The 14,607-nt window shown below is 41.2% G+C and overlaps 2 protein-coding genes across 2 annotated transcripts in view; one reads left to right on the top strand and one right to left on the bottom strand.

Moving 5' to 3' along the window:
• Window positions 1-14,607, bottom strand: part of Gfm1 (G elongation factor mitochondrial 1) — a 46,514-nt gene that overhangs the window by 8,553 nt on the left and 23,354 nt on the right. The window contains exons 11-13 of the mRNA XM_028763498.1: window positions 12,493-12,549; window positions 9,673-9,810; window positions 8,389-8,471 (exon numbers count right to left, since the gene is read on the bottom strand). Of these exons, the coding sequence (XP_028619331.1) occupies window positions 8,389-8,471; window positions 9,673-9,810; window positions 12,493-12,549 (278 nt within the window). The remainder of the gene's footprint in view (window positions 1-8,388; window positions 8,472-9,672; window positions 9,811-12,492; window positions 12,550-14,607) is intronic.
• On the top strand, window positions 2,514-8,365 carry Lxn (latexin). The gene is made up of 6 exons (XM_028763499.1): window positions 2,514-2,791; window positions 3,980-4,042; window positions 4,926-5,103; window positions 5,376-5,512; window positions 7,723-7,785; window positions 8,028-8,365. Exons 1-6 carry the CDS (start codon window positions 2,663-2,665, stop codon window positions 8,124-8,126), a joined length of 669 nt encoding a protein of 222 aa, XP_028619332.1. The 5' UTR covers window positions 2,514-2,662; the 3' UTR covers window positions 8,127-8,365.

Below are 14,607 nucleotides of genomic sequence, written 5' to 3'. Positions count from 1 at the left end.
TTAGCTGATTTAAATTGTGAGCCAGATATAATAATTAATACCTGAAAATGATTAATGACAAAATGATAGTGATGAACATAAAAAAAGACTTTCAAAGAGAAATGAACACAAGTTAGTGTTTACTTCAAGCCACTGGACAGAGTATTTTACACAAGTATTGTCCATGAGAGACCCAAGCTCATAAGAGGCTGAGGACACAAGCCAGCAGCTTCTTCCTTTAACCTGAAACTTTCAGAGGGCAATCACTTCTTATTTACAAGATCTGCAGGAGAATAGACATTAATAAGTGAGTCTGTAAGTGACTTGGGAAAAGGCAATGTAAATATTGGTAGGAGATGTAAGCTTGGAAGGGGCAGACTTCCTAAACAGCTCAAGGGTAACTGTGTCTAACTGCCTTCGAAAAAAATCTTCCGGTGGCCAAGAGCTTCCGGATGGGATGGGCAACCCCAGAGAGTAAGAATGGAATTTTCCTGGGAGGGAAAAACTAGCATCCGTCAGAAGCAAGAAAGTAAAGTAGTAGAGAGTAAAAGAAGCACCATGATCCGGTCAGATTGGGTCAGAAGCACAGAGGAGGGGGCCCAAGTGCTGCACACAAGCTCCACCAGGTACTCAGCCTTCCCTGAGGTACTGGGCAGTCAGTCTCAGTCTAACAACACAGCATCCCTAGAAAACAGCCTTGGCTAAAGAGACGGCTCAGCAGGGAAACCAGCCCGCTGCCAAGTCTGATGACTTGAGTTCAATCCCTGGGACTACATGTAGAAACAGAACAAGTCCCTCAAGTTGTCCTCTGACCTCCACACTCCTGATCCACCATGCCTGGCCATTTTGATTTTATATTCATACTAAGTTATAAGCCACAGTAACTTTTTTATCTTGTTTAATGTTTATATTGTAATATAAAATCAGTATAACTTATCTGATCCTGAGGATGTCTAATATGTTATTATCTTGAAGACAATCTACGCATTCCTCAAGTCTGAGGATAACGGGCTGGATGTCTACCATTGGTGAGATTACAGTAGCTAACTAAGACTGTAAAGATCCAAGTGGGGCTGCACAGACAGCTCAGTGGCTGAAAACACTTTCCGCTCTTGTAAACTCGGATCTGGTTCCTTGCAGCAACATGGTGGCTTACAACCATCCCTAACTCCAGTTTCAGGGAATTTGACACCTTTTACTGACACCTGCTTGGGCAATACCCACACATACATTAACATGAAGGTAGATTTCTCTAAAAACATTTTAAAAGAAGGCACAAGACTAGGAATGATATTCAGCTTCTTTAACATCTAAACGAAAAGGTAACTTTCCCTTTTAAGTAATAATTACAATGTAAAGAAAACTCAAGTGCCATCATGCCAGTCTATACTAATTATTAAATACAGAATCGTTGACTATCCATTAGACTTTAAAATGCTGACTTTGGAGGCCCATACTCACACATGTGCGCATACACACACACACACACACACACTCCCCAAAAGGGGTTGGTTTACAGCTAAATGATGTATTTATTTAAAGGAAAAGAAAAAGACAAATATTTTCAATTTCAAGAGAAAATAATTAACCTTGTTATCCCCTAGCTGCTTCATAGTTGTCGGCTAACATAACTAGAAAGGCCGGGGAATGCACTGTACTGCTTAGTATTTAATAATACACTTGGCCCAAATAAAGTCCTCATTTATAGGAAAACTTCACATGAGGAGAACAATGCCCCCCACACACAGCACCTTCCACTTCTGTGCGGAGTATCACTGTATACATAGACAGTCCACCTAAAAAGCCTCCAACAATCTACCTTTTAAGAAAAAGAGATGGCGCTGGAGGACTGGCTTGGCAGCTGAGACAGAGGACTTGAGTTTGGTTCCCAGCACCCATATTGTGAGGCTCACGACTGCACTGAACTCCAACTCCTGGGGAATCTGATGTGCCTGCACACACATGTGCACACACACATAAAAAATCATAAAAATACGATTTTAAGAAGACAGGAGTGGTGGTTCATGCCCATTAAGCCTTAAATTTCTAAGATCAGTGAGAAAGGGTAAGTACACAGGTATGTTTCATTTTTTCCTCTGATCTCAGTCAGTCTCCCAACTTTTTAACATGGATTTCCTGCTTCCCCACTCTGGATCTGCCTCCAGAGGAACCTAGCTGAGCAAGCCTGTTCCTGGAGTCTCACAATGGAAAGACCCAAGGCGTGAATCACACTCGGAGCACTTTGCCCCTTGCCCTGTGAGGCCCGTTTGAAAAAGAAAAGGTGTACTCTAATCTGAACGTGAAACAGCCAGAGGTCCCTCAACAGGCAGCTGAAGTCCTCAAGAGGGCCCATCGAGGCAAGGCCAGAAAGCCCTTTCCTTTCCTCTTGAATTCTCTGTCCCCCTCCCACACCTGCACAAAGCCTGAGGCAGCCGGGGGAAAGCCAGGGCTTTTCTCCAGGAGGTACCCGCCTACCCCAGGGCGGGGCCGAGGCTCCCGGCGGAGCCACTGCCCAGTTTCCTGAGTGAAGTAGGAAGAGGGAAGGAAGGCGCTGAGGACCGCGCACGCCCAGCCCAGCTGCCGACTCCACCACTTCGCGGACACCCACTCTACGCTGACAGGACCCTGGCCGCACCCACCGTTATCTCTTTGAGCTAGGATAGCCCGTGCTGTTTCCCCAAAGATGGAAATCCCACCCACCCACTATGCTGCGTCCAGGGCCGCCTCGGTGGCGGAGAACTGCATTAACTACCAGCAGGGGACCCCCCACAAGGTGTTCCTGGTGCAGACAGTCCAGCAGGCCAGCAAGGAGGTGAGTCTGCAAGGTGGGGAAGCCCGAGATAGGCTCGCCCCACTACCCGACCCCCATCCCCATCCGGCCGCGGCTCCGCCTTTGAATAGCCTTCCTATGCGGTCCTCTATATGGGACTCATCCCAGATCTGTTGCTTTCACAGTAAGGCAGGAGAACATATGCAGACAGATTTTGTGCATATTAGTTTAAGGAACTGGGAAATCCATGGGGTGGGTGTCTCACCCTTTCCTGTGGTGAGAAGAGGTCTAGAGAAGAGGCATTCTAAACAATCTGGAAGAGGTTACTGTTTCTCAATCTGCTGGTAGCCTTGGCCAACAAAAGCCCATAGCCTCCAAACAACTCCATAAACTTTTAAGAGTAACTCTTAAGCCCTTTGCCCAAAACGAAGAGAAAACGTGAGAAATTAGCCCCGAGTAAGAAGACAAAAGCAGTGTAGGCTGCTGCCAGGCTCCAGCAGCCCACATCCTGTCTTAGATGAAGCCTTTCCCTCTGCTGAAGCCGGGTTAGGCTTTAAGGGCCTCACCTACTGAGTGTCCCTTACTTATTTGTTTGTTCGTTTGTTTATTTATTTTCTTACAGATCAAGTTTTTTTTGGCTGACAAAGAAATAATTTTTATTTTTGAAACTATACCAGATAATATAATTAGACATACGCTTCAAATTTGTCTTTCATTTAAAAGGGAAATACCTAAATTACCTATCTATTCATAAGATTTTTGAAGTATTGTTTTATAGAACAGAAGATAGAGTATAAATAGACACACACACACACACTGTCTCTGAGCACTTGGCAGTAATACACCTCAAATCGTGAACACTCTGGTACCCTTGGCTTTAAGACAAACCTTTCCAAAGATGTACCTACTGCCATTGCATCTGTGTACTCTGTATGTTTCCATCCGTCATCTACACTAACCTAAATATACTGCCAAGTTTGATGCTAAACACCTGATAACAGGGCCTCCTGGAGAGGTCAGGCTTGGGGCAGGGATGAAGAAGGATGGTGAGATACACATTTGTGAGGAATGTCAGAAGGAGACCCTTTGTTGTATGTTTTAAAAGATGCAAAGCTTTTGTGTATTTCTTCCTACCAGCTACCCTTCCAGCCATGAAATAAGAATGTCCCAACTAAAAAGATTTGATATATTACAATATTCTTTTCTCCACTACATTTTTCTTAATTTTAGGATATCCCAGGAAGAGGGCACAAGTACCATCTTAAATTTTCTATGGAGGAAATTATCCAAAAAGTAAGTGAGATGTCTTTTCTAGAATGCACTTCGATTCTCAGTGATCTAGTTCATTCTTGCCGAGGGTTTGATCCTGGGCTCTCCCTGCTGCAGTGAGATTTCTGAGTCTAAGCAGTTGCAGCTCTGCAGGCAAAGCTTCAGGATGTAGTGTGGACTGCCGGAGTTCTGTCTTCCTGTTCAATTATTTAGAGAAGTCTGTATTTCAGTTCAAATAAATTACCCTTAAGTAATTCCAAACAGTCTGAATTCATGTCTTGTGTGATTGAAAGAAGTAATTTACTCTCCAGTCATGACTGCTTTCTCATGCCTGCCTTTTCTTTTGGTTTTTAATTGGGTATTCAAATTAAGTACATTTAGAAATTCAGGAAAAATAGAACAGCCAACAGTGATTCCACTAATTTTTCAATAGTGGGACAAGAAAGTTTGAAAACTTGAATGCCTGTCAAATCATTAATGAAATAAATGTAAAAGAAGGAACTGTATATTGAAGCTGTGAGAAGCTTGCTCGTGCGCTCGCTCTCTCTCTCGCGCTCGCGCTCTCCCCCCCCCCCCCCCCCCAGGAGATAACAAGAGGAAATCCCCTAGAGCTGCTGGACAACCATCTCCACAGCTGCAAGCCTTTACTTTATGTTAGGGAGAGACTGTTCTGTCTACATTTGGAAGAAACAGTGGCTTCACAAGCAGAGAGAAAGAGTGAGGAGCAAACTTACAAGAAACTAGTCCTCCTTTGGTAGGCAGTCAGACTAAAATTTGACATTGTAAACCAACACTCCACTAACAGGGTTAAAATTCCTAAGATCTTGGAACCTAGGAACTTATAACATTGAATGGCCATCTATAAGACTGATCTTTTTTATTACTTTTGTAAAAATGCTCCAAACAGCAAGTTACAGTGAACTGCACAGCTGAAGTTCTTTACCCTCAAACGGGACAAGGCACTGCACCAGAAGTCAACTTCACATTTGAAGGAGAAATTGGCAAGAACCCAGATGAGGAAGATAACACATTTTATCAAAGACTCATGTCTATGAAGGAACCACTACAAGCACAAAACATTCCAGGTACATACATAAAGCTTGGGAAATTGTGTTATGCAAACTTGAGATCTACCTCTGTTATCCATCTGCAAAACTGTTTGATGTTGGAAATAACTTGATTTTTGCAAAAATACTTATTTCTAATCTAATCCAGCAATAAAAAGAGGCTTTGGAATTTTATACATTCATGGCTTAATTTAGTGTTTACCCACATTAGACAGCATAACTATGACTTTTGATTTTTAATTTAAAAAGGTTAATAATTACATTTAGCATTTAAATGTTTCCTCTAACAGATAATTTTGGAAATGTGTCTCCACAAATGAAGCCAGTCCACCACTTAGCCTGGGTCGCCTGTGGTTATGTAATGTGGCAGAATTCAACTGAAGACACATGGTATAAAATGGCAAAAATTCAAACTGTCAAGCAAGTGGTATGTAGTCTCTACCCAGTGTGTTATTAACAGCAATACTGACAAGGTACTGAAGTTCATAGTTGGATAGTGTTCCTATTGCCATTTTGTATTGAAATCAGTGAGGCTGGCAGTCTGAAGGCACTGCTAGTCAGTCAGGTTAGAGGAAGCAGGGAAAGCGAGCAACAATACTGACCCTGAAGGTCGTGTGGCTTATCAGACAGAGTGCAGACGTGGGCCTGTTCCTAACATCTGCCTCCCCAACAGTCGCCTCTGGTTACTGTGCTTTTTGGGGTCACATGATACAGGCAGTGAATGTGAGCAAGGCTAAGGGTTTTCTATGAAATATCTCCTAATAATGAGTAGTTTCTAGACTGCATTTCCACAGGCTTATGGTTCGTAATCTTTCATTCCAAGCAATTCAGATTTAGTTATCTGTAATGCTTTATTCAGATCCATTCCAGAGTAAAAGGGTTGCAGCTTTATTAGAGTGTGCAACAAAAACACTCAGGTACACTATACACTTTCAATGAATCATCCTGTTTTTAATTTGGTTTCCAAAGGTCCTGAGGGCCACTTTTGATAGCACTCACAAGTAAAGCTGCACTTCCAAAACTATCAAGTTGTGAGCCAAAATCTGACAGGTTTTTTATGTTTATATATATTTTCTTCAGTTTAAAAGAGTAGCTCCTCTGGCAGCCTGAGTAGAATATTTGAATTGCGATTGCCAAGTACTGCAGAACTCACTGCATTTTTCTTTACTGAATGATGCTTCCATGGCTACCCAGAGACGAGGCTGGCATTCCCCCTAGAGAGAATCGTGGCACTGTGGTCTCTGTAAGCTTGGAATAGCTTGGTTGTTCTTGGCTCATTCAGGATTCTTTTCTCTAACCCCTTTAGTCACAGTTTATGACCTCACGTTTTGTTACTAGCCTTATGATTTCTTAAGCCTGACACCATGGTTATGGAGAAATGTATTTTCCTAGGGCAGAAATACATAGGAATACATTCTTTAGTTTTTACCTTTTTAGGTTAAAGGGGAAATTCAACTAGTAGCTAATGGAAAAGAAGAATGAATATTGAGAAGCACAAAAGATGGTTTCTATAAACTCTCAGAGAAAAGGGCTTCCTGTTGCCCTCTTTCAGCGTTCAGGCAACCAACTACACAACAGCACTGTCTTCAGGGCTCTGTAACCACTTACTAAGCACAGCCGGTTACAGCCCTTGGAGAGAGAGGCCAAAGCCTACGAAATAGTGCAGCATTTTGAGAAACAGAATGAGTCTGCTTTCCAAATGCATTCACAGATGTGACCAACCAACCTTGGCCACAGCATTCCTTTAAGGGTACAAGCCATACAACCGTAATCAAGAATTCTCAAGCTATATTCACCAACAGACAAGTCAGTGGTTTTATGCTTATAAAAATAAACTTGTGAATCTTCGCTGTATTTTAACAGTATTAATGAAAGCCCCAGCAGAAGGGTTTAAGTACTGCTTAGTTCATGTATATTAATATACATCTGTACCTATTAAAATCCAACATGTAGGATCTCATACATGTAAACAATGACTTTAAGGGGAACTCTTTGCTGATATATTCAAAGGAAAGCTTACTTCAAGATATCATAGAGCATGGTGGCTGTGGCTACATTTATAAGCACTGTTAGCTGGAGGAGCCCCAGGAGCATGTGCTACCCACTGGAATCTCAGCACAGCAAGGAGAAGTGTTCAGAAGCCTCGACCTCATGGGGCAGAGCAAATTTCTGATGATGTCTATAACTACATAGATGGAGTCGTTCTGTGCAGCTCACTGCATAAATGCTGCTTTTTATTCCTGAGTAACAATCAGTACAGAACAAAGCTTTCATTGTAAAATCAGATAACTTAGTCATTACATTTTATTACTGTCAGTTTTCTAAAGAATGTTCTATAATTGAGTTCCCATTGCCATTTTTGACACTAGGGATCATAAATAAAAAGCTACATACAGTAATGCTTTTAAATACCTGCCGCAAATTGGAGGGTGAAAAGCCAGATAAGCAATTTTTAGAGTAACAAATGCAGAGTAATCAATTTTTAAAAATGGTTTGACAGAATATTTGTTTATTCTAATAAGAAAACAGTTTTCTGTCAGGCTAAATTGAAGTGAATAAATCAACATTAATGCAAAAAAAAATTAAGATGTCATTTTTCCATGATATTATTTAAACTTTTTTTTTTTTTGGTCATAGCAAAGAAACGATGACTTCATTGAGTTAGATTACACCGTTCTGCTCCATGACACTGCATCGCAGGTAACACATACGGCTTGTCTTTATTCGATGCCACTTTGAAAGTCAAGAATTGTTTGTAGCCACACCATCACTTTATTCCCTTTGACATTAAGTAGAAGTTAATGACAGTGTATCATCCTTGTAGCAACTGAATTTGCATGGTACTATTGCGGCTGAAGACATTTTAAATAGTATCATCAACAAAATATAAACCCAATTATGTTTTCCAGTTTCATAATGGCATTAACTTTCTTTACTTGTAGGAGATTATTCCCTGGCAAATGCAAGTTCTGTGGCATCCACAGTACGGCACAAAAGTAAAGCACAACAGCCGCCTCCCAAAGGAAGTGCAAGCGGAGTGAACAAGACCCTACGTTGGAGACAACCGCCAGCCAACATGCTCCTTAACCATGTGTATGCTGTCCCCACTGGTGTCTAGCCGAACAGGCCCAATGAATCCCAGTGCCAGCCTGTAGGTCATGTCTACAGTACCGAGCCGCAAAGATTCCATAATAAAGAATAGTACTACAGAAAAATGTCTTTCCAACAGTAATGGTACTATATATATCCCCTAATAAAAAGTCCACTTCAGCCTCATAGAGTCTAATTGCATTGTATACTTACGGCACAGGGGTAGCAATGGTCTCTCTAAAGGCCACTTTGGGCTTTCCTGTGATACAAGGACAGCCATATTCTCTCTCCATTCTCTGAAATGAAAGAAAAAAAAATACCACAGTAACATTCAATGTAATATAGTAAATAAATGAACAGTAAATTTAAAATTATTTTAATAACTGACAAGAATCAGATGTGATATTCTAATAACACAAACTACCTTTACATACCTTATATAAGTGAATTCTAACTTTGACTCATTAGTTTATACTTAGTACCAACTGCTCTGTCTGCCAAAATTCACAAAGTTTCATATTTGTACACAGTCACTGAAATAACATAAAGTCTGTTGTCGGGCCTTGTAATACATGATGACAATCTTGTATCTTTTGTTTACAGTTGACCATATTTACATTTGATCTTAGGAGACTTTTTTTTTTAATCTATATTGGACTGGCTCCATGTTTTAAATTTAATTGATACATTATTTTCTGAGACAGGGCTTCTCCATGTAACTGTGTTTGGAACTCATTATATATACCCAGCTAGCCTTGAACTCAAAAAAAAAAAAAAAAACACCCAGCCTTTCCCTCCTGAGTTCCAGGACTAACGGCTACCTTGCCCTGCCCTTAATTTCTAAGTGCTCATTGTTGCCTCTGTGTGTGTGTGTGTATGCCATGCTGCCATGGATGTGTGTGGGCAAGAAGAGGGCACTCCACTATGCTGGAGTGACAGGAGGTTGAGAGCTGTTCTACGAGAGTGCTAGCAACTGAATTTAAGTCCCCTGGAGGAGCAGAAAGTGAATTTAGCTACTGAGCCATCTCTCCAGGCCTCTTGAAGAAATGTCCTGGGAGGTAGGTATAAAACATGCTATCTTCCTTAAGGCTTGCTTTACTAGACCCAACTATGGACGGGGAATGGATGAAGACCTTGTTACAACCCCCAGAGTTTTGGTTCCTAGAGCCTACAATGTTTAACAAACAAAGACTTAGATAAACAAAACAAAAGTACTTTATAGCACAGCAGGGAGGCAGTGCAGTATGCCACGCTTGGCTGTAAACCACAGTAGAGCCTGCATCAGTTTACAGTCATTGAGATGTAGGACTTTCTATCTTTTCTTTCAACTAGTTCTGTAGCTGAGGATGATGACCATGTATTCCTATTCATCTTCCGGCCTCGCCTCCCAGAGTGGATTTACAGAAGTAAGTCCCCTTGCCAGGCCCCATTCCTGACTTTTAACAAGGTACACACAGTAACAAATGCAACTGCATAGAGTTCCTTTGTGATCCATACCTGAGCATAGATTTCCAGGTGCAGTTCTCCCATTCCAGACACAATTGTCTCCTTGCTCTCGGTGTCAAAGTGGACTTTAAATGTGGGGTCTTCACGTGTAAACCTGGCAATACCTTTGGAAAATTTTTCCAGATCATTCTTTAAAAGAGGAAGAAAAGTAGTATAGGATTGATTAAGCATGAAAAACAACTGTATTTTGAGATGTTACTGAATACAACCACAAACATTGGCAAATAAGAAGTAAAGAGGATCCATATCGAGTTCTACTTACAGCTTTTTTGAAAAAATGCAGCCTTGGCCACTACAGCCAAGAGACCAGGGCCCAGGCACCTGAACAAGATTTTTTCTCCATATGAAGATAGAAAACAAGGGTCCAAGACTTACCCTATCACTTCCTACCACAATAACCACACTATATCCACTTGTGGATGTGGAGACTGCCTTTGTGGAACCTGGCATTTCTAAAAATCCTCCAAATAATACAATACAGTCAGCATGCATACCAAGAACCTTCTGCAAACTCAAGGAATAAACCACTCTGTTAAGACCAACAGCAAAAGAAATATCACATCAAGATGTTTCTGTTTTGAAGCAATCTCATTGATACACCTTTGAACTTTGATGTAATCCCACACAGTAAGCAGCAGGATGGTAAGTCCACTTCTCATAACTCATAAAATAGGGACCATTCTATGAACTGTCACAGTAGGCTCAGCAAAATCACAAGAGCCTTTAAAGATGGAAGAAAGCAGAAAGGGGAGTAAAGCCAAGGCAATGAGGAAAGAAAGACAGGAGAGGGGGAAAAAGACCTAACCATTGTTGCCCACATTAAACACGGTGGGGGAGGGGGAAGGAGGACTGTGGAGAGATGTCTCAGTGGTTAAGAGAACGTTCTGCTCTTCCAGAGGACCAGGGTTCAGTTCCCAGCACCTATGTCAAGTGGCTCACAACCACCTATAACTGCAGCTCCAGGAGATCAGATACCATTTGACCTCTCTAGGAACTTGCATGCAACATGCAGATATCTACACACATATAGAGATACATAATTAAAAATAAAGACATGAAATATAGGGGGAAAGGCCAAAAAAGGTGGGTGGGCAGCATCTGGAAGCTAGGAACGGCCCTGAGGTGAAAAGGAAATGGAGACAACCCCAATTTTAGCTGTAGGAGCGCAGTTATCTCCCAAACATGAGTAACCGATGAGGCTATTTTTCCCTTAGAACTTCCAAAAAAAGAGTACAACTCTGAGCTGGCTCAGTGGTAAAGCATTTGCATCATAAGTCTGAGGAGTTGAGTCTGAATTCTCAGAAGCCACGTGACACCACGGCTACAGCAGGACTTCTGTAATCTGAGTACTCCTAAGGCCAGATGAGTGGCAGGGACAGAAGAGTCGCTGGAAGGGTGAGCAAGCCTGACACAAAGAGGTGAGGACAAAGGAGACCCTATCTCAAACTCAGGGGAAGGTGCTGGCCAACAGATGAGGTCATCCTCAGACCGTCATGAAAACACATACACATTAAGTGTTTGCATGTATAAGAAGGCAAAGACAACCCCCAAATCTCCCTGGTTCATCTTGATTTCTTTCTGTTATTGAAAGATATCAACTATAAACTCTGTAGGAATAAAAGGTATAGACATCTGTCATTTCTAACCTTGCTAGTAAGCCTTAGCAAAGAGCTTGAAACAAAGAAAGGTATCTTTCAGGGGTACGATGAGAGCCACTCTACAAGACTCTGAAAAGACGGGCTGCTTTCTTGTCTTTTGCTCCCTTGACTTTCTTTTCTATATTGGAAAACGATCTAAAAAAATCCTAAGGTTAATCAAAACAAAGTGGTAGCTGTTAATAATGTGCGTTACAGGATAATTTATCCTAATATGCTCTGTAAATGATAGTCTTCAGATGGCAAGAAGTCTTAAAATGTTCACTCAATACACTAATGAATTGATTTCAACAAGGCAACTTCGGAACTACATAATTTTGGCTCAAGATTGAACTATCTCCAACAGAGCAATATGAATGCAAGGCATTCCAACAATTTTGACTCTGTTGAATGGCAAATGATATCACACCTAATTATGAAGTTAAAAAAAGTTTTCTTATTGACTTGTGATTTATAATGAGACACTTTGTGACAACCACAAATCTAGAAATGCATTTGTCATGGTTTGTTTATGTGTGGCCCAGGGAGTAGCACTATTTGGGGGTGTGGCCTTGTTGAAGTATGTGTGTCACTGTGGGCGTGGGCTTAAGACCCTCACCCTAGCTTCCTGGAAGTCAGTCTTCCACTAACAGCCTTTAGATGAAGATGTAGAAGTCTCAGCTCCTCCTGCAGCAAGCCTGCCTGGATGCTGTCCCACCTTGATGATGATGGACTAAACTTCTGAACCTGTAAGCCAGTCTCAACTAAATGTTGTCCTTTATAAGACTTACCTTGATCATGGTGTCTGTTCACAGCAGTAAAACCCTAACTAAGACAGCATTATAATCCACAAGCTTTTAATTGACCAACGTACTGACTGAAGTTTTACTGTGACTTCAGATAAACACCGTTCTCTCCCCTTTTTAATAGACTTACCATTTAGAAGGCAGGGTTACGATAAAGTTATAAAGTACTCCCTACTGTTAAATGCTACCTATTCCCTGAACTATACTAAAGACTTACTAGAATTGACCACTAAAGGGAAAGGGCGCTCTCAGCACCAGCAGAAGCAGCAGAAACCAGCTAAGGCTAATTTGCTCATGATACCATATGCAATATGGAGACTGGAGAAAGAGAGCTCAGCTTAGAGAAACTCGTTGAAGCTTCAAACTCCTACCTTGTTAGCAGGCTTCATTGCTACTGAAATGACAGGATCAGGAACATGAATCGATTCCTAAAAATATATTTTTTAAAAAAAGCAAAATGATTCAAAGGCAGTATCATGAGTCAGTGACAGATTAATACAGTACATTAACAAGACAGAGGAGAAACCCTAGCCAACATCTTAGGCTAGACTACATAGATCTTAGTCTGTTTTGTATTAAATAAGACACGACTGTAACATTAATAAACATGGGTGTATACTTGCATGAACTGTTCCCTCCCCAAATAAAATACTTGATCTAATTTATCTACCTATTTAACGTAATCACTACAGTGAAGCTAATTAAATGTGGGCATATGGAACTCTTTTCTTTTTGTGGGCATGTACTTTATTGTTTGTTATACATTTCCCATTGCAATCTTCTAATAAGCTATTATGTTTTATTCAAAGATTTATTTATTTTATTTATATGAGTACACTGTAGCTTTCTTCAGACACACCAGAAGAGGGCATCAGATCCCATTACTGATGGTTGTGAACCACCATGTGGTTGGTGGTAATTCAACTCAGGACCTCTTGAAGAGCAGTCAGTGCTCTTAACTGCTGAGCCATCTCTCCAGACCCATGTGTTTTATTTATAATAAAGGAACAAGAAGGGTCACCAGAGTTTTTATATACACATCTTATTTGATCAATGACAGCTCTAAGAAGCAGAAAGTATCCTCATGTTACAAGCCAAGTAACTAAAGTTATTAAAAAGAACATAAAGTCACCTGGCTAAGGACCAGGCAGTAGTACTTTGCATAAGTGAGACTAACCAAGACCTATTTCCTTCACTGTCGAAGTGAGAAATTCCCACAACAACCAACCACTTCATAATGCAATGGCAAGTGTTTACTTATGGGTAACAGTGTTTTGCCTGCACGTACAAATGTGCACCATGTGTGTGCAGTAGCTTGTGAGCACAGCAGAGTGTATTGGATCCCCTGAAACTGGAGTTAGGTAGCTGTGTGCTACCATATAGCTGCTGGGAACCCAACCTGGCTCCTCTGCAAGAGTAGCCAGAGCTCTTAACCACTGAGCTATTTCTCCAACCCATGGCAAGCACTTATATAAGGCCTAATATAAAATATAAAGTGTCCTTATTGGGATCTCAAAACTGTAGACTTATGGGTTTTGTGCAGTCTTATAATAACTTATAAAACCCAGAGACTATCATATAAAAATAGGTTATAAAACTGTAATTCAACACATGATACAGGGAACTATTGAATAGACCAACTCTGATATAAGGGAACTACCGTGAATGACTGCTGTGTACTCCTACTCTTTACTGAAGCCAGGCGAGTGTCACCATCGTGCATAGGGTAGAAGACCTTGTTCTGTTATGGAAGAAGTAAGGCAGTTGGAGTGGTGTGGAGAAAAGGCAGGAACTGCTTGAGCATGTTTTTTTCTCATGGTCCTTTAGAAACCTCTGAATTCAAAGAGCCAGCTGTCTACAGTACACTACATCTGACTGTCTTCTTGGCACCCTGTCTTCTGTGGTGGTTTGAATGTGGTGGTCCTCACTCATAGGCTCATAAATTTGACTGTTTGGTTTGCAGTTACTGGGAACTGTTTTGGAAGGGATTAGAAAGCATGACTGTGTTGGGTGAACTACATCACTAGAAGTGGGCTGTGAGGTTTCAGAAGTCCCAACCCCACCCACACCCACACCCACTGCCTATGGAGCTTGATGTAAAGCTCTCAGCTACTGTTTCAACACCATGTCTGTCTGATTTCCTCAGCATGATGATCATGAACTAACCCTCTAAAGCCAGAAGCAACTCCCAAATTAAATGCTTTCTTTTATAGAGTTACCTTGATCACGGTGTTTCTCCACAGCAACAGAACAGTGACTAAAATACCTTCTAAGCATAGACACATTGTTATCCTCAAGTCTATTTAAATATTATTGTCTGGCCGGATACTTTCCTAGGTTATTGAAGAGATCTCTCCAGTTCCTGATTTAGTAAGCAGCACTTCACTAGGAGTAGCAGCCTGATAGTAACAATAATTACAGTGACACCCTCAGTGCGTAGCAGATCTCAGGGAGGAAGAGCTGGAGCTACACTTTCCAAGTGTTAT

The sequence above is a fragment of the Grammomys surdaster genome, unplaced genomic scaffold (assembly GCF_004785775.1).
Source record: "Grammomys surdaster isolate TR1022 unplaced genomic scaffold, NIH_TR_1.0 139, whole genome shotgun sequence".
NCBI lineage: Eukaryota > Metazoa > Chordata > Mammalia > Rodentia > Muridae > Grammomys > Grammomys surdaster.
Note: the sequence above shows the minus strand (reverse complement) of the source record. Positions and strands in the feature narration are given on the sequence as shown.

Bases quoted from the DNA above. Each gene is read 5' to 3' on its own strand.
- Lxn (XM_028763499.1), top strand. From the start codon at position 2,663: ATGGAAATCCCACCCACCCACTATGCTGCGTCCAGGGCCGCCTCGGTG. The intron at 5,104-5,375 runs GTACATACATAA...TTCCTCTAACAG, and splicing joins ACAAGCACAAAACATTCCAG to ATAATTTTGGAAATGTGTCT. The intron at 5,513-7,722 runs GTATGTAGTCTC...TTTTGGTCATAG, and splicing joins TTCAAACTGTCAAGCAAGTG to CAAAGAAACGATGACTTCAT.